We start from the raw sequence: 18933 nt of genomic DNA on the forward strand, positions 1-18933 counted from the left end.
CTATTCAAATCCAAAAATAGCACACTACCCAACCGTACCCCCTATGCTCCAGTTATACCAAGAAAAAAATCTCACAACATGCATGCATTGCGCCCAACATGTCAAGAATCCCACACACCACGATCCATCCATGCCTGCACAAGCCACGTTCGGCGAGACCCGAAAATCACCGACGATCAACGGTTTTGCGAAATCCTTCCCCCCACTCGCTTTGCTGGGTATAGGTAATGTGACCCATTATACGCGACATGTGGGTGTGGGAACGAGAGAAAAAAAATATCAAAGAAACCCTAATGAGAATCAGGCGTGCCGTGCCCATCATCGCCCCGAAATGCCGCGCTAGCCGCACATCGAGGAACAAATGATGCGAATGCGAACTACAACGCATCGCATATGCCATGTGGTAAGCGCGCGAAGGAATACAACGCATCGCTGCAACGTCGACCAAGTGCTCGGAACCAACCAGACCAAAAAAAAACTTGATCCTTCTTTTCCTGATACCCCCTGACACCCCCTCCACCGCCCAAAAAAGACTCGTATTCCTCATTCGTTCCTCATTCGTTCGATGTCGCAACCCCATTTGCACTCGCACCGCGCAAAGCGTCAAGCGCGCGTTCCAGCTCCTCCTCGGCCACCATGACGGTTCCCGCTCTCGCCGTACTCAAATAACTCATCTCAACAGGTTCCTTGAGCTGGCCCGTAGTTTCGCCCACCAGCCGACCCGCAACACCGCATACGATGCCCGTGCTTTCCATGGGCAAGTCGCGGAGATCGAGGGTGATTGGGGTGAGGAACTCGTCTCTCGAGCCGAGGAGCGTGTCTTGGACGAAATGCGGCAGGAGCGTGTGGTCAAAGAGGAGAGCCGCGGATTCCGTGTCTGTTAGCGTGAGGGATAAAAATTTCGGGTAGGGTTGCGTTATGAGGCATTTGACGAGGCCGAGGTGGAGGGCGTCGTCGGCGGACGTGGTGCTGTTGTTGCGGCTGTGGTTGTCTCTGCGGCCGGCGCACTGAACGAGTCGAATGCTGGAGTCAACGGTAGGGACAATGTTGCGACGTTTGAGCGTGGAAAACGTCCTAGTTTGAAGCTCGGAAATCGTAGTTGGTGGAGGGGTGCTCGGAGGTTGGACTTCTAGGGACGTAGCTGAGTGCTTGCGGCCGTGTGAAAAAGAGTTGACGTAGGAAGATGTGTCTTTTTCAAACTGGAAACCGCGCTCTTCAAGGGCCTGAACTACCTGGGAGCGATGGCGTAGCGGAACCAAGATGTAGTCGGAGAAATATGTGGTGATGAAGAAGATGGGACTTTGAGGGTCAGCCTTGCACTACATGTCTCAAGGTACACTCACATTCCAGCAAGAGCAAGAGGGCTGGTAAGTTCCAAAACGCGCTGTCCGGCGTCTAATCCTTCGCCATCAACTTGCATTACCACAAAATCCTCTGTAGTAATGTTGACAGATTCCCTCGATTGCGGATCGAGCAAGTTGAGAACAGAAACAAAGAGCTCAATGGCAAGCGCTCGTGAACATACTATAGAGCATTCCACGGGCGTTATGGAAATATTGACAAATGGATGTTCACAAGGCCAGCCTTTGAGAGGCTGAACGGCACCAGATGCATTCTTGAGGCCGCTGCGAGTTGCATTAGGCAACACTAGCTGGAGGATGGACTGGAGAAAGTTGCGATACAAGTGCAGTGGAATGTGTATGAGGGCGAGCTGCGTGTCCTTGAAAGTGATCATGTTAGTTAATGTGTAAAAGAGAAGAAAAATTCTGTGCGGGAGGCAAATTAAAAGAGGCCTGCGCCATGTCGTGCATGAAGGACCCGCCACCAAGGCTCCCTCCAGTGTAAGACAGGGAAACTTTTGGTACCATGCAGTGCCGCACTGCGCATAACGAAGGAACAACAACGTACCAGAATTCGGATATTCGCGCTGAGCAAAGTCAACGAAGAGTCCATTACGTGCTAAGCCGGAAAAGACAAGAATAGGTCTTTCTTGATGACGATCGGTCGCGTGGTTGTGGCTGAAGGACTCTTTTCCGATTCGGCAAGAATGACTTGGATAAGGCTGACCACGAGGTCCCCGGAGCCTTCAGGCACGGTGGAATAAGCAAGGTTATCGGGATTCCGATGCTATTACAGAAACTATGTGCAGCCACAATGGGAAGTGCGGGGGATCCGACCAGACTATCGGTTGATGTGTTCTTGTCCAACGGGCCAGTGCGAGGTATCGTTCTTGAAGCCGAAATTCATCCCACACGCTTGGTTTGTGTAAGTCGGAGAGTTCAAAGTCCAGACAAGAGGCCTGTATAGGGCACAAGATGACCTTTACTAATCGTACCGAGTTTACACACGGACCGGCAACATGCGTAGCAGTTACACGAGGGCAGGACAAAGTAGGGAACCCGCTGTTAGTGATCTCAGGGCGTGCAAATGAATAGGGATTGCCGTGATCTGGGGTAGAGGTGCGGCGTGGGGATCGTTGCAGGTTGGCCTTGTGCAATTGGTCAGGATGCTAACCGGATGGTACCAATCGAGGAACCGAAAAGTTTATTCTTTCAGGGCAGAGTGCGCAAGACGCGGGGCAGGCTGGCAGCGTGGGATGAGTTTGGGACGGGAATGGACGGTTCGATGACGATGGCTGCAAGAATAGCCTTGTGCGCGTAGAGCGGATGTCCTTGCTGACTGCAACGGCCAGAGCGTGGGGCAGATCCTAGTCGCGAGGTATGGGTGAAGGACAGCCGTGTCAATGCTGTGGGAGTGGATAAAGTGACTACTAGGAAGCACCAGTGCTTTAAGTGAGATGAACAGCAAGCGCAAGAGTGGAGATGCCCGGGTGCTGTGACTATGACTCGAAAAGAGACGCGAGATTTTCCCAACGACGGTGTGGCCTTGAGCTGCAAGTTGGCCGTCTCCGTGGCCTGGCCGGCGGCAAATCGACAGTCAACGGGTCGATAATGGTAAGCTTAAACGTAGCCCGCCCGACGTCAGAAGCAGCCACAATGAGGCCGGCCTTCTTTGTTGCTGGGGTCATGCAGCACTCGACGAGCTGCAACGCAAACCGTGGTGGTTCCCACTACTACTGCCAACAGTTGTGCCGCGAAACCACCTAGTCCCACCACCTAGTCGCAAACGCAATCTGTCTTGTACGAGAGAGTACCTGAGCGATAATGACATGGCTCCACCGCATCGAAGCCCTCATCGCCGAGCCGATGACTCAGCTGAGACGACGTCAAGCATCACAGCACCATCTCAAGAAGCATGACGAACGCCACGAATTCGAGGCCTTCTTGTGCCGTCTATCTGCAGGTGCTTGACTTTGGTCCCCACGTCGGCGAGCATTGCAGGGCATGATGGCGTGCATGAAGCAAAGTCCCTTTGTCCCTGGACGGGAAGCCGAGCATAACCGCCGCTGCAATCCGGACCCTGCCTAGCTATCATTCTGCATCAGCGTCGCGATACGCGCTGTTACTAGCGGCCGTCCACACACCCACCTAGAAGCACCGAAGACGAGCAAAGCCGTTGTCTTGAGCAGGAGAGGCAGACGGGACGTCAGACGGACTGCGAGTACCTTGATATGTTGCTGCTGCGTAACCAAAGAGGCGCATACCCCGCAATTGGTCCTTTCCACCTCGCACACTCCCTTCACTGGCCTCGCTCGCAATGACGTGCACATGGGCCCAGACGAAGATACGGCTACCCGCAGCTCGGGAGAGCAGCGCTGACAAGGTGGGCCAAAGCATCCTTCTGAGCTGCGGACTACGCCGACATCACCACCACGCCCACGTTCATGATGTCGTCTGCTGCAGGACCTCTCTCGGTCATGCGCGCCGGGCCCACTCTCCAACGCCGCATACGCATCACAGAATAAACAAGCTCGCGCGAGAGACGCTTTGGATAGTTCGCGTGGGGGTTGATACACCATCTGACTGCGCCTTCTTGTCTTACCCCTCGCCAACTCATCTCTCTTCCATCTCGCCCTGACGGAAGCGGGGGATGGATCGGTAGGGTTGTAGTCGCTAACCATCGGATAAGACACCTGCTTCCAAGGCATCGAGGCGGCCACGCAACCCTTTAGTCTAGAAAGAGCTGACACCAGGTCTCGCATGACGTACCCAACAGCCAAGCATATTCACTGTCTCGGTCGCACTACATGGTAGAGATAATGCCATCTCAGAACGCCATCACGTTCGTAGGCCAGCTCGAGCTCAGCTTTCAGATGTCATGCATGACCAGAGGCAGCTGACTTGGTCTATATACGAGCTCGTCACCGATCAGAACCGCATTCTTCGGTCAAGCAGAGTAGTCACATACTTTACCACTCAGACCTCGCCTTGATATTGAGGTGCGATAAGAGATGGAGCTATTTGAGGACGAGATCGGTGAAAGAATGTTCGTCGACGAGTAGGTGTAACTGGCAGTATCTTGTGTGACCAGCTATTACGCCGTGGTAAGTGTGGAACAGACCCTAGAGAAGAGTGAGATGAATTGTGCTGGGTAGAGAAGGAGAAGGAACGGGACGAGTATGCTAACCGATATTTCCCGATTCTTCTCAACCATCCGACAGAAGAGGTCTTCTCTGATCTGGTTTCTAGGCTGAAAACGAGACATGGACCTGACAGTAATCTTGTAGCATCTGCTCGCTGACTTCAAAACGTGTCATCTCTTCACATTCCAGCTCCTTCACCAGCAACGATCCCCACGTACACAACAACCGTAGACCACCATTTTCATGAAACGAATAAAATTCCCAAATCCTACGAAATCTCCCATGAGAAAAATACACTCTGGCATAGAGGAGCCTTTGTACGTGCCGCCGTGAACTTTTCGCTGCGCCTTTGTTACGCCGTTCCAACGCCTGCATCATGCTCTTGCCTTCTCTTCTCTCTTGTTGCGTGATTACACGCAAGCTCTTCAGTCCCTCTCAATATCCACATCTGCACCACTTCCACTCCTGCTGAACACCCTCGTCCCTCGATCGATTGCCAATTCCCGGTAGACATTTAGATCTTCTCCGCGACCTTGTTCTCTGCACCGAGTTAGCTTCCATCCCTACTACTCAACCATCACCCTTCCACCCCTCTCCACCGCCTCATGCGCCTACAACCCTAGAGAAGAAGAAAACTTACTCTGCTGTGTCAAAAGCAGTCCATACCGCTTCTTAATCGTAACGCGATGGCGCGAGTACTTGTCATCAGGTGAAAAGCGCGCTGGATGCGCACTCTTGCTAACCTCGCCATCGATGACCTTTTTCAGCGTGTAAATGCGCTTGCTCGGGTTCGCCGGGTCGGGGATGTACATTAGATGCATGCTGTGTGCGTTGTTAGAAAGCCGCTCACTCGTCTATGTTTGTGTGGCTGCGTGGCTGGAGGAGACGAACATTGCGGTTTTTAGATTTCTTGATTTTGCGATTTATTCGGCTGAATTGAGGTGAGGCGCGGGGATGCGACAGGTTGCGGTGGGTATTGAGGTTGCGTTCGCGATATGGAGGGAGCTTTGGGTCAAATTCGCGGGCGGGAGTTTTTTCTGCGGACCACCGAGCTACCTGCCAAGACTATGCATCCCTGTCCCCCGTTGTTCGCGTCGGTACCAGGATATGTGTTTGGCTGGTTTGCATCCATCACGGAAGTTCCACATCACCCACTTTACCGCGACGCCGACCTTGGGACGCAACGAGCATACTATCCCAGGAAATTTACCTAGGAAAAGCCTGAGGGTTTGATACACCTTGGCTAAGAATCCAACCCTTTTTTGCAACAATCAAAAAATACAATTTGCTATCTCACAACTCGCAATACCACTATCCGAACTCCACGCGCAACGCACAGCAAACCGCAACGATGACGAACCCCACAATACTTCTCACAACTGTCCTCCTAACACTCCTCACAACCCCCGCCCTCGCCCAATTCGGTTTCTTCGACCAAATGTTCGGCGGCGGCGGCGGCCAGCAACAGGGTCACCACCACCACCACGAGCAAGAAGCGCAAAACGTACGGAGTGATGCTAGTTGGTACCAGTCACAGTATGAGGGCGGTATGTATCCCCTCTTCTCTCGGAACTTGCAAAGTTCGCGCCGAAAGTATTAAATATGAGGACGGCTGCTAACACGCCCAACACAGCACAATGCACACACTACCTCTGCCCCGGCACCCTCTCATGCGTACATTTCCCACACCACTGCCCCTGCTCGTGGGAGACGGTCGAAGACAAAGTTGAATTGGGCGAGGGGATTGCGGTTTGTGGGTCCAAGGGGGGTTGGGTTGAGGGTGAGTTTGGGAAGAAGGTTGAGATGGCTAGGAAGGGGTTGCTTTGAGTGAGGGGGTGAGAAATGGTTGGGATAAGGGGAGGGGGATTGATGGTGGGAAGGGCGAGGTGGAGATGGGGATAGGGATAGGAGGGGTCGGGAAAGATAAGTAGTGATAATTTCTACAAGAGAAAAGTCATGGTGATTTCATAACAAGAAGAAACTCCCAGTCAGCCACCCACCCACCCAAAAAACGTAACCTATCCAAACTCCTTCATAAATCCATTAAACCCCTTTCTCACTTCTCCCTCTTAACAAACTTATACCCATACCTCTGCTTCCCTCGCGCCGCACCCTCACCATCCTCACTCGCACCCATCTCCTCTCTCCCCCACTGCCTCATCACAACCCTACCCAACAACTCCCTCTCCCCCACCAACCCCTTAACCTTCTCCTCCCACTGCCCATCTCTAACACCAACCACATTCCTCGCCTTTTCTTTTACCAACCCACTCAACAGGCCCGCTAGTTTCTCATCCATAGCCGCGTCGATGGCGTCATGTTCAGCCTTCTGGTGCTGTAATTGGGCCTGGAGATCTGCGTTTTGTTTCTGGAGTTGAGCGACCTGTGATTGAAGCTGAGATTGTTGAGGCGATTGTTGATTATGGAAAGAACGTAGTTCCTGGCGAAGGACCGAAAGACTGGATTTCAGAGAAGCAGTTTGCGCGGTTTGAGCCGCGAGAGCAGTACGAAGCGAGGATAAGTCTGCGGAGGATTTAGACTCTTCCTGTGCGGCGATGGTGGAGCTTTCATCGTCGGAGGAAGAGGATATGCCACCACGAGCACGTAGGTTGTCGAGGTCTTGTCGGATCTTTTTAAGTTCCTTTTGTAGACGCTTTTTCTCGCTGCGCTCTTGGTCGAGGAGACTGGCTGCTTTGCAGATGGCGTCTTCGGCTTTGTCGCGGATATCTTGCGTCATGGCTTCGTGGCCTTCTTTTAGGTCGTCGTGTTGGGCGCGCAGCTCTTTGAATTTGGACTCGGCGTCGACTTTTAGCTCCTTCATTTTGGCGAGTTTTCTGTCTAGGTCGGTTACGCGGCGACCGGCTTCCGCGCGCTCGTCTTGGAGACGGTCGTTGGCATCTTCGAGATCTTGTTCGAAGCGTTCGGCGTCGGCACGCGCTTTGGCTACGTCGCGGTGGGCCTCAGCGAGCTGTTGGCGGAGACTGGTCATGCCGGCTTCGAGGCTTTGGATTCGGCCTAGAGATGTGTTTAGGCGTTGTTCAGTGTGTTCTTGAGTTTCCATGTATTGCGGGATTTGATTGTCTTTGGCGGCCAGTTCGTCTTGCGCCGATTGTAGTTGCGACTGTAGTGATCGTATATGTCTTTCGAGATCGGCTATATGGAGGCTTTGGTCGTTGCCAGATGTAGGTGTACTCGTAGGTTCGAGTTGCGACCGGAGAGAACTTATCTCGGATTCAAGCTCTTTGATACGTGCTTCAAGCTCAGTGGTACGGAGACCCTCCTGTCCTTGCACAACGGACCCTTTCTGCGCAGTCTCCAACTCCAATTGTAGTACACGAAGTCGAGAGCTGAGATCGAGATTTGTCTGGAACAGCTGCTTCTTGGCCGCCATATCAGCTTCGGCGCATTGCACTTCGAACCGCGCAGTCGAAAGGTGAGCCTCAAGCTCAGTGATGCGCTTCGCATGACTTCGCGCCTTGGTTTCGGCTGCAGAGCGCATCGCGTCATTGTTCTGTGCGTCCTCGCGCGCTGCTCGAGCTTCAGAAGTGGCTGATTCAAGGCTCGACTGCAGGGCTTCCGCTCGTGCTTGGACTGAAGAAAGTTGCTCGGCGAGCGACAGGCGCTCCTTGTCAGCATCGTTCTTGTTCTCGGGTTGCTGCAATTGCGTCTTGTTCTCCCGTCGCATGAGGGCCAACTCTGTTTGCGCCTCTTCCAAACTCTGAGCCTTCGACTTGACCTCTTCAGTCAATTGTCGCTTTGATTCTTCGAGGGCTTTTCGTTGTCGCTCGAACTCTTCAACCATTGTCTCCAGCTTTGCCAGGTTCTCAAGACGCATCTTCTCACCAAACTCATGCATCTTGGTCTCCAGTGCGCTTTCGCGTGCCTTCGATTCAGTGTCTGTCGTTGCGCGAGATGCTTCGTGATCTGCAGTTTGCTGTGCCATGCTTTTCTCCAGACTCGCTACCCTCTCCTTCTGTCTGTAATTGTCTGTTCGTGCGCTTTCGAGATCCGAGCGAGTGTAAGAGAGCAGCGTTTCAAGTTCTGTAATGCGCGATCTTGATCTTGACTCCTGCTGCTCCAACTGAGATTGTAACTCCATGATCTTGTTCCGCGCGGCGTCCTGCTCGCTCGTGTCAATAACAGCCGAAGTGTGGCGTATGACCGTCTCGGCAGTCGGTTTCCGCGGGGTATCATAATCCTCAACGGTTGGCTGTAGCGAGCGTGCTTTCAGTGGTGAAGACCTGGGGACTTGTAGAAAGCTGTGTCTGGGGACGTGTAGGGGCGTACCGGTGATGGCACCATCCATCTCCGTATCTGGAAGATTGCTGAGAAAACTCCGAACTTTCTCTTCGTTTTCCATTGACCGTTCAGACGGCGGTTTGCTATATGCGCGCTCGCCTGCATTGCCGTTTGCGCGCCTTGTAGGAGAAGCGGTGCAGGATCGATCGTCTCTCCGCTGCTCGATGCGTTCCTGTGTAGGCTTGTCGGTCGCATCCCTCGCCCCTTGCCCCTCACTTCCTTCTTGCATTACGTCCATTCTAATCACCGGCCGCTTGGTGTTTGCTTCTTTTCGCGACTTTATCTGTGCAAGCGGGAGATCTGCCGTCATCCAGTATGTCATGTTCATGGTAAAGTCTTCCGGCCCTTCAATCTCGCTCGTTTCCAGATGGTCGACAGGCGGCCGGTGACTGTTGTCTAGTTCGGTGGATTCGAATGTCGAATTGAGACCTAGGGCATCCAGATCCATCTCATATTGCGACCCATCTTGCGACGGACGACGCGCCGGGCTGCGCTGCGGCGACTGGAAGCGCGTGGGGCTTGCCGTGTGCGAAGAATGTGTGCGCACCATCTTGGCCGTGCATGGGACTTTGAATGTTGCGATTCTGCGAAGTTAAGATGCGATAAGAATTGTGCTACAACGGTGCGGTTGTTGTTTGTTGTGACAACGCGACATGGTAAACTAACGCGACGCACGGGCGGGGTGAAAGAGGGCCGACGTGTCACCCCACCTCACTTTACGCGTCGTACGCATGTCACTATCAAACCTTACCAAGAACGTTTACAACCACGTTTGTCGATCTCTTCGACAGCTGAAACCTTTCAAATTGTAGTTATACATTTTTGTACATCTTTACTCTAGTCATATACTAATAGTACCCGTATCCTTCAAATGGTATCTAATTCAAAATCGTAATCGTCCAAATCGAACATGTGTCGTAAAACTGTCAATGAAATGGTCATAGCAAAAATCCACACATCTGGTAGAGCTGATGTGTTTTCCTGTCTGCACCTACAACGTACTTCTCCTGCGTCGCTGCTTGTCTCTGGCCAATCTCTTGACCACCTCCTCGACCCTCGCAAACTGCTCGTAGTACTTCAGGCTCTCGGGATTCGCCAAAGTCCCACTTGCTTTGATCTTTTTGCCGGAGACGATCTGTTTGACCGGCAGCTCGACCTTTTTTAGGTTCACAGTAGTCTAGAGATTTTGTTAGCGTTGTCATGGAATGCTTCCTGGGCGTGTTTGACTTACTGGAATATCCCAAGTCTGGAAGATGTATTGAGGAACATGTCTCTTGCTTCTTTCCTGGCTGATCTTGCTCTTGATTCTTTCCACTAGCCCTTCTCTGAATCTATGTCCGTTGTTCATCTTGAGGAATAATATAACAGTCTCATCATTGTCTAGTGGTCTTCGCTGGCCCACGCATAGACTATCTGCTACCTCGGGAAAGTGCTGTTCGATGACGCTGTAGATATCTGCAGACCCGAATCGAATACCAGATGGATTTAGCACTCCGTCGGCGCGGCCAAGGAAGGTGATTTGACCCGTCAACGGGTGAATTTGGATGAAGTCGCCGTGTGTCCATACATGGGGAAAGCGAGTGTAGTATGCGTTTCTATACCGCTCGCCACTCTTGTCGCCCCAGAAGAAGATGGGCTGATTGGGGAATGAGGCGGTAGCAACGAGTTCACCTGGTTCGCCATCTGGGACCGCAACGCCAGGACCGCTCTCAATCAAGCTGTCGTAGACCTCCACCTTCATACCCAGACATGGTCCCTGACAGCCTCCCGCATACACTGGCGTCAGGGGGTTCCCGATTCCGAAGCGGCCCGCCAGATCGGTTCCACCAGAGATGTTGCGTAGGTGGACATGGGCAGGGAAACCAACATCATAGAACCATTCGAACTGTGCTTCTGGGAGCACCATGCCTGTAGTAGCAACACTTCTTAAACAAGACAAGTCCAGGAACTCCCGGGGGTTGAGGCTGCGTTTTTGCAACTCGTGCAAAAAGCGCGGTGATGTGCCAAAGTCGGTGACCCGTTGTTGTTGCAGCATAGCTAGGAAACCCTGCGGCGAGGGTTTGAATGGCGAGCCATCGTACAAAACGCTTCGAACACCGAAAAGACACACCTGGACAGTGACCAGGTACATGATCCAACCAGTCTGTTGCTTGTCAGTCAGACGATCAATCTGTGGCCGAGAATGAACCTACAGTAGTGTATTGCAAGACGACGCTCTCTGGCGTCATCTCCTTGTGAAGTAGGCCCTCTTTGCAAGTATTGATGAGCACTCCTCCAGTAGAATGCACGATACACTTTGGCATGCCCGTAGTTCCGCTGGAGTATACAATCAAGAACGGATCGTGAAATGCAACTCGCTCAAACTCCAATTCTTCATTGTCGCATGCAGAGGTCAGAAAATCGCTCAAAGTTTCAGTCCTGCTGAAACCCTCAACGTCCGCAGGTCGGCCTTGGAATCGGGGCTGAACGACTATCCCTTGAAACTCAATCACTCCACCCATGCCGGCGACAACTTCCTTGATCTTGGGTCGGAGATCGATCGTCTTACCATTGTAAACTGTCCAATCGTCTACGAAGACGTATTTGGGCTTGATTTGCAAAAGTCGCTCCAGTATACCCTTGGTGCCCATGTCTGTGCTACTGGAGCTGAATAAGCCACCAAGACTCGTGATGGCCATGAAGGTAATGAACGTATCAAAACTATTGCTGGCTATCACGGCAACTCTATCGCCTTTGCCCACTCCTCTTGCGCGAAGTGAGTTTGATAATAGGCCGACACGACGGCGTAGTTCGCACCATGTCAAATTCTCGACTTCGATGTTGCCCTCGCGGATCTGGGTCAACGCAATCTTGTTCTCTCCTTTGTTCGTTGTAGTTCTAATTGAGGCATCTTCTAGTGCTGCGGAGAAGAGTATGTTTTCGGCAAAGTTAAGGTTCGTGCCGTCGTACCATCGAGGGTTGTTTTCCATGGGTATGGATGTGTCTACGGCCTAGTCCAGTGTTAGCCGAGTTGTTGAAGACGAAGGCGTAGGCGGTGAACACGATTAGAATGTGGAGAGGATAACTCCTTTTGTACGATATACATACTTCAGTGTAGCTTCCAGAGTAAATGAGTCCACTGGCAGCCCACATGTCGTCCCAGAAATCGGTGCGGTGGGGCCCAACACTCCATGAATGTAAGTCGTCAAAAGTCTATTTTTGTTGCGAGTCAGCCAGAAGTCCATCTTAATCTGCCGCTTCCATCTCCAGTCAATCTGCAGGTGCGAGGTGGTGATGCGCAATTGCAGAACAACTGCTCGATTATAGTACTAAATCAGAATCCCTCAGCCACGAGCCAAGTCTGGGAGTTGTTATGGGTGCATGATTTCCAACGTGACGTTCAGCTGTCAAACGTAGAAAGCCACTGTCAAGTAAGACCCGCTCTTCTTGTCTTCTTTTTCCCTCGCCAGCACCATTCCAAAGAAAACGAGAAAAAGCTCACCTGCATCTGCAAACCGTGTCTTGCATTGGAATCCTGCATGAAGCGCCACATGGCTGTGGACTTTGGGTCAGGGTGTTCCCACAACTTGCGCGGCAAGCGGCTGTGACCATGATTGTGATGGTTGTTGTCGTGAAACTGGTGGCTGATATGTGGCTGCGTCGCCGTTTCCATGATGCACTCCATCCTCGAAAAAGCAAACGGGCAAAACAATGTGGGGTGGCTTGGGGAGCACTTTGTGTTTTGTGGAAAGGAATGTGTTCAAGTTTGGTGCTGGTATGCGATGAAAACAGTAGCAATGCCGTATAACAGACGAGAGAGATCACAATGTTGGCGAGTATGATGAAATGTCTAATCATCCAACAGAAGCATCGGCTATTGGGCTGTGGGGACGCGGATCGTGTTGTACCTGGCAATCGGGTTGTTGGGACGAAACGAGCAGAAATGCCAAGAGATGTACAGAAGCAATTATGTGTATGTTCCCTATCTCTACCTACAAAGGTATACAACAAAGGAGATGATGGTTTGTGCGGAGAGGGAGAAGACTGCTGCGAAATGATACGAAGAGGGAGATTACTCTTGGGGTCGTGTAGGTGGCACATGCAGACTGTTGCTGCCTACTGTGGATGGTGATTTTGGATGCTGGGTGCGCTGCGGGGAACGCGCAACCAAACTTTGACGACCAGTGCAGTTTGTTTTGGTTTTCTTCATTTCTTCCGATGCAATGAGCACTTGTGCTTCAGGTATTTGTTTACACTGATGGAGAATGTGTTATTCTCCTATTTCTTTAAACGAAGGCGAAAAAGACGGCCGATCGACGAGTGTCTGATTTGCGACTTCGGCTTTATCTCCGTACCTCTGCTTTTGCTCGCACAATGGGTCGGCAAGTTGCACATTGAAGTCAGAGTTCCTGCATTGTGTACCGAACAATTGTGGACCGAACAACGGAAGCATGTGAAGCCGCGCAAGAAGCATATGCGATGAACCGATGACGTGCACACAGGAATACAGAATATTCTGTTGACCTCACGCAGCGAACTGACGGCAAACCTGCAGCCATGTCATCCACGGACTTTGACTTTTGCAAAATGTTTTCTCTTGCAACTCCTACTGACGGATTTGGTCGGCTGCAGCTACATCCCTGCCAGTCGGGTAATATAGATACTGGTATGCGGTGGCTTGCGCCATCGATACATGGTACCATGGGTCATGGCGGTATCGTACTTGAGTCGGTAGATTTACCCCGCGGCATCAGATGATACTCTACATGAAACTCGCTTCCTTCTCAGTGGTGGTGTGTTGATATGGCGACAGATGAAGTGAGGTTCGAGAATATTACTGCTGGATGATCATGATCAGAAGACGCATGGTTGGGCTCGTTGTGTAATTGTCCAGCGTTGAAGTTGTCTCGAGCGATCTAATCATGTTTTGCAACGTATGCTTTTGGTCACTCACACGACGTTTATAAAAGACCTTTCGATAGTGCAGCACGTGCCAGGTGGAGGACATTTACGCACCTCAACCATGGCCGTTCGCCGTTGTGGCTGTTCTTCGGAGTACACAGCTTCCGGCCTGACGCCTCACAAGAAACTGTCATAGGATGATTGAAACAATCCCATGCAACACAGTGCACGAGTCGCTTCCTAGTCAACAAACGGGGCTGCAAACCCACGGAATCGGACGCCGTCAGCACATTGATGACAATGACGAGATGCCTGAGGGAGCTAGCAGATGCCCAGTTCAAGCATAAGTGTGGAGAATCGGATGCACGCGTGTGCAACTCCGATGGACCAGAAGACTGGGTGCTGGATCCCGCATACGGGTTACTCGTCTGGGAAGGTTAATAAATTGGGACGAATCGACAGGCCTGGTCCGGTAACGGTTACAGTTTTACCAGAAGTATGGTTTTCGTAGCATAATCGGTTCCGCACCTCGTTTTCGCCATCACATATGGCAACCGTAGCTTGGCCGGCTAGAGGGGAGTCGCCGGTGTTTGTGTAATGTTCGCGAGGCCAGCTGTCGTGGCCACGTTGGGATCCTCAGGGTCGAGGTTCCGAGGGATCCATTGGTAGCACGGCGTTTGCGTGAGCGTGGCGATTGAGCGGGGGCGCATTATCGCAGCACAAAGGCACAGCAGCTGAGACACGCAGTTGTCGACGCAGGGTCGAGGCGGCCTGTTTGACCATGGTTGGCTTCGGACCGGGTTCGTCTGGTATTATGCGAGAAGATGAAAAAAGAAACACGAGCTGCGAGGCTGAAACCGACGTTGGTGTTGGGCAGCTTCCTGCCAGACCATGATGATGACGCAAGAGAAGGAAGAGACAGTCGGGATGGATGGTATAAGCCTGGTACCGTGACCGAAACAATGCGGTGCAAGGCAGTAAGCAGCTGTACTGTAGGATGTCAGACGAGTAGTGTATTATGCGACGGGGCTGCCGAGCATGGCAGACAAGCTAAGGGTTGCATCTTGTTAATGCGACTGCAAGGCTCGCGATGGCAGCACACACTCTGTAGAGGTTGTGTGTGTAGGTGGCACGGCCCTCAGGTCCGGTTGAGAAGGTGCTAATATGTCCAGATTGGCGAGGTTATGCTGGTGGCCGAAAGCGGCGAGGAGCCTGACTGTTTAGGCAAGCACGAAGCAGCGAGACAGGAAGCAGCAAGTGACGGAACAAACGGAGCAAGGCGGGTCGCGGGACTTGTCGGGGTAATCTGCAGCAGAGTTTTGCAGCAGATAGCGCCATTGACTATTCAACATAGTTCAGCGTAGAACAGAGCCAGCGGGTGGATCCCCAGTGCCGTCGAGGTGATGGCGGTGTGGGCAACGGCATCTCTAGGGACGAATCCTAGAGCAGAGCTGACCATGGCGGTGACGGCGTTTGGGCCGAGAATAGAGCCAGGTGATGCGCGGTGCCGGTACCTGAGAGAGGATGCCAAGCCAGATTCGGGGTCCGCAACGCAACGCTGCATGCAAAGTGCAAAGATAGGCGCGACGAGCTTGGTGTTTCTCGTATGCTTCGTCATCTCTCACCAGTGCGACACCGGCACTTTCCTCGCAGACGCCTCGGACTAGACTCTTGTGGTTTGGCCCAGGCAAGCTCTCAGTGCGAGTGCGAAGGTGAGGCCAGGGGTCGGAAAAGAGTTGGAAGGGTCTCTTTGCAACGCTCAGTCCCAGCGTCTGGTAATGGCTTCGCACAACGGGTGCAGCGGGCAAAGGAAAAAAAATACCCATAGTCATCATGGGCGTTGGCGGGGATCTCGATGGATCCTGTGCGGCTATGGCGTTGGCCGTCTCTGGGTCAACCCCACACAGCGCGAGCCCGTTCGCGTTTGCTGAATCCTGACTGGTGCTGCCCCTGAGCGGCACAAGAACACCTGTCAGGCTGGCGTCGACAAAGGGACAAGGTGGCATTGTGGGTGCTCGGCTTCCCATTGCCTATTGCGCTCGAGATGAAGGGAGCTGGGAGGGCGATCATGTCCGCTGTGCCGTGCTGCTGCGACGTCCGACAACGCCTCCCAACCCGTTCTTTTGCTGCTGCACATTGCCCACGCGTTCACTGCGACGTTCGACTTGCTTATCGCCTGCCCAGCACCAACGACATGGTCTGATTGCCTGGTCGTCGTCGAGGTGAAACGCGGGCAGAACCAGTCAGATCAGGCCGTCGAGGCCCTTCTTCGCACCTCACTCTGGGCCGCCGCTAGGCCAAAGGTCCAGGTGCAGGCTTGTAGGCTGGCTCACGAGCCCTGGACGGCCCTGGAGGTTGCGCCATCGCCAAAAAGTCGCCAACGCCCCCCCCCAGCCCGTCCGCGAAATGATGAATGGCGCACTGACTCCGTGACCTGACTCTTAGGTTCCCATGTCCCTTGCTAGTCGCCCGTCGCCCTGCTAGGCTTGCTCGCCTGCATTTGAAACCTCGACGTCTGCCAGGCCCCAGGGGTCCTGATTCCTTGGACCTGCAAAGTGCTGCAATATATACACCCGTCGCCAAAGTGTCCAATATAGCGTCGGCCGCACTCCCCTCCCACTTCTGGTCACCATATACACCTAGTGCCCCTCCACACTACATCGAGCATTCAAACCGGCTCCGTCGCCTTTGCGAGTTTACTGTGACACCCCGAGTCTCACTCAGACGGACGCTTACCTTGTGCTCCCAAGCCACGCCTTCCTCTCCGACCATTGGCGCGTAAGACCTGCACGCCTTTGGTTTCAAGCCGAACCAGCTGCCGCCCAAGCCGATATATCAGTACTGCGCCGCTGAACGAGCATTGCCCCGTTACTTTCGTTTCCATCCGCAACCATGGTCGACGTTGCTGTGACCTCGCAGCTTTCGCAATGGACCTTTGCCAAGCCTGACGTCGTTGCACGCCCACAACGTGCGAGCACCGACAGTTCCGCCTCGAGCCCGAACCTGTGCGACGATGTGCCAGAGACGCTGCGGATAAGTAACCCAGCCTCGCAGGAATCAAGTCCGCCTGCTGGAAAAGACAACACCGTCTTGCAGAAGCGCTATCTCTCCAGCGAGGAGGACCTGACTGCCGACGATGGAGATGACTCCGACTCCGAGTACGACTACGAAGACGTTGTTGTTCATGATCTCACCAAGGAGGCGAGGAGGATGTCCATATCCCGCTGGGACAAAGGCATGAGCTGCGACATGGCAGTCTTGGTCTCTTATGCACATGCAGGCCGTCCCAAGGTTGTCGAAATGGACACTACACGGCCAACCATACAGCAAAGGTCGGCGTCGGTTGCTCAAATTCCAGGCACAGCTGCAAACAGATTGCGAAAGGCAGACGAGGCACAACGCCTGTCTCTGAAGCTTCCTCCCTCCAACCGCATGTCCTCATCCCCAATCTCCCCCTCAAGATCAATCACTTGCGACCTTGACACCCGACGACCTTCCACAAGCCATAGCCCAATCACCGCAAACATCAACTCTCACCCAGACTCTGCTTCATTTGCATCATCTTTCCAGACTGCATCCAGCCGCAGCTACTCACCCGTACCCAGTGAAGCGCCTCGTCGACCCTCGACATCCACTGCCGGAGAGCATGTATCATCGGCACGCTCTTCAGTCTACATTCCCGCGCAATCGCGTCTTGACCTCTCAAAGATCCAAACTACACAATCGGCGTACCCGGCATCAAACAGGCAGTCGTATCTCGCACCCCTAACACCCATGTCCCCTGCTCTTTCCTTCCTCAGCTCGGACCCTTACGAAAACTCTACCAACAGCGCTGCATCGCCAATTATCAAGAAGCCCGCCGCACACAGGCGGCTCCGCTCAATCTCCATGAAGCTTTCTCTGGCAAAGATTGCCATCACCCCGGCAAAAAAACCTTACGACGCGCGCATCAACGGCAAGGCTCCACCAACCCCCGTCACACCCATGACGCCACAGACGGCACCCCTTGACGGAGGTGCCAACTTCAACCAGAACAAAATCCGACGCGCATCGACAATTCTCCGACCAAAGTCGCGCGGAGCTGACTCCAAAAGGACACCGACACCCGAGTGCGCACCTCCAGTCCCGCAAATGAAGAGCACGATGCAGCAGAAGCGATCGACCACCATGGGACGGATGCTACCTCGCGGCGCAAACGAGCGGGAGCCGACGCTCATTATCCCGCCTTGCCCGGATAGCGACTCTGCGTCCATGTCTAGCATCAAGAGCCGCGCTATACGACGCCGCAAGTCATTAATGGATTTCATGGATTCCCTGTAAAAAGGCCGCGCATGGACCTGGCCATGACCTTTTCGTTTATCACCTCACCTCTGAACCGCCACATACTCCAAACGCATAGACGACTCTCCACACTAGTATGCAAATACCACCACATCCACCTTGTACATGCCACATCGCCCTTACCTACCTTCATCCCTATCTCGGCCTGGATCCGCTTTTTATCTCTGTTTCGTCTGTCGATTTTGGTTGAACCCTTTTATCTTGGATTTTTTTTTCTTGCTTAACAACCCGCATAATACCCGGCGTATCTATGGCGCAACGAAACGGCATTTCCTTGTTCTCATCTTACTCATCGAGTCTTTCTTCCTTTGGAGTGCAAAGAGGTCATGATACCCCTCTTCGCCTCTCTCTGTCTCTCGCTCTCTCCAGCTTCTGCCACGTTGGCTAGTGCGAAGTGTTCGCGCGCCGACGACGGCTTTACCTGTATTAGTCCGTCGCTACATTTGCAACGCACAGGCACTGCGCCTCAATCTGTTGTTTCCGTTTTTGCGCTGCCCCACACATATTGGTGGCATTGGCTTCTTGAAACGAAGAACTCATGATATCCCATTTAAGTTTAGTTTTGTCAAGCGAAGCAGATCAGCTAGAAATCAATCAATATCACATCATCCCAACTTGTCGTGTCAGTCTTGTCGTGTCAGTTTTTGATTGTCCTTGTGATGTTGGGTGGGTTCTTCTTGGCAATCGCGGATAACAACGTTCAACTTGCAACACCAAACCCGGTCTGTGCATACAACTGTCCACGTCCACCCCGATTATGCGAAATGACGCAATGAAACTCGACTTTGCTGTCTACTATCTACAAACTACGTACTCACGACTGCTGGAAACCCAACGCACGTCTTCCTCGCAGCCCAACACGCAACCCGCGACTCGCCACGTATAAACACGTCCCATACCTGCCGAGATCCGCTCCGCTCCGCAGCAAC

General features: G+C 52.9%; 6 protein-coding genes across 6 annotated transcripts; 2 read left to right on the forward strand and 4 right to left on the reverse strand.

Moving 5' to 3' along the window:
* Positions 1-554: 554 nt before the first annotated feature.
* On the reverse strand, positions 555-1953 carry PtrM4_126870 (ACT-7 domain containing protein; the record flags this gene model as incomplete). Its single annotated transcript, XM_001939758.1, has 3 exons — positions 555-1299; positions 1344-1720; positions 1909-1953. The coding sequence occupies 3 exons, from the start codon at positions 1951-1953 to the stop codon at positions 555-557; spliced, it is 1167 nt and encodes a 388-aa protein (XP_001939793.1).
* Positions 1954-4997: 3044 nt separating this feature from the next.
* Positions 4998-5304, reverse strand: PtrM4_126880 (Zn-ribbon RNA-binding protein; the record flags this gene model as incomplete). Its single annotated transcript, XM_001939760.2, has 2 exons — positions 4998-5023; positions 5124-5304. The coding sequence occupies 2 exons, from the start codon at positions 5302-5304 to the stop codon at positions 4998-5000; spliced, it is 207 nt and encodes a 68-aa protein (XP_001939795.1).
* A 530-nt stretch (positions 5305-5834) lies between these two features.
* Positions 5835-6310, forward strand: PtrM4_126890 (uncharacterized protein; the record flags this gene model as incomplete). Its single annotated transcript, XM_001939761.1, has 2 exons — positions 5835-6030; positions 6117-6310. The coding sequence occupies 2 exons, from the start codon at positions 5835-5837 to the stop codon at positions 6308-6310; spliced, it is 390 nt and encodes a 129-aa protein (XP_001939796.1).
* A 229-nt stretch (positions 6311-6539) lies between these two features.
* Positions 6540-9332, reverse strand: PtrM4_126900 (Myosin-tail-1 multi-domain protein; the record flags this gene model as incomplete). Its single annotated transcript, XM_001939762.2, has 1 exon — positions 6540-9332. One exon carries the CDS (start codon positions 9330-9332, stop codon positions 6540-6542), a length of 2793 nt encoding a protein of 930 aa, XP_001939797.2.
* Positions 9333-9773: 441 nt separating this feature from the next.
* PtrM4_126910 (Acs, Acyl-coenzyme A synthetase-AMP-(fatty) acid ligase) lies at positions 9774-12314 on the reverse strand (the record flags this gene model as incomplete). Its single annotated transcript, XM_066108784.1, has 5 exons — positions 9774-9959; positions 10014-10925; positions 10975-11772; positions 11870-11974; positions 12264-12314. The coding sequence occupies 5 exons, from the start codon at positions 12312-12314 to the stop codon at positions 9774-9776; spliced, it is 2052 nt and encodes a 683-aa protein (XP_065960776.1).
* Positions 12315-16555: 4241 nt separating this feature from the next.
* PtrM4_126920 (uncharacterized protein) lies at positions 16556-17983 on the forward strand (the record flags this gene model as incomplete). Its single annotated transcript, XM_001939765.1, has 1 exon — positions 16556-17983. One exon carries the CDS (start codon positions 16556-16558, stop codon positions 17981-17983), a length of 1428 nt encoding a protein of 475 aa, XP_001939800.1.
* Positions 17984-18933: the final 950 nt, after the last annotated feature.

This window comes from Pyrenophora tritici-repentis, chromosome 7, assembly GCF_003171515.1.
Source record: "Pyrenophora tritici-repentis strain M4 chromosome 7, whole genome shotgun sequence".
Lineage (NCBI taxonomy): Eukaryota > Fungi > Ascomycota > Dothideomycetes > Pleosporales > Pleosporaceae > Pyrenophora > Pyrenophora tritici-repentis.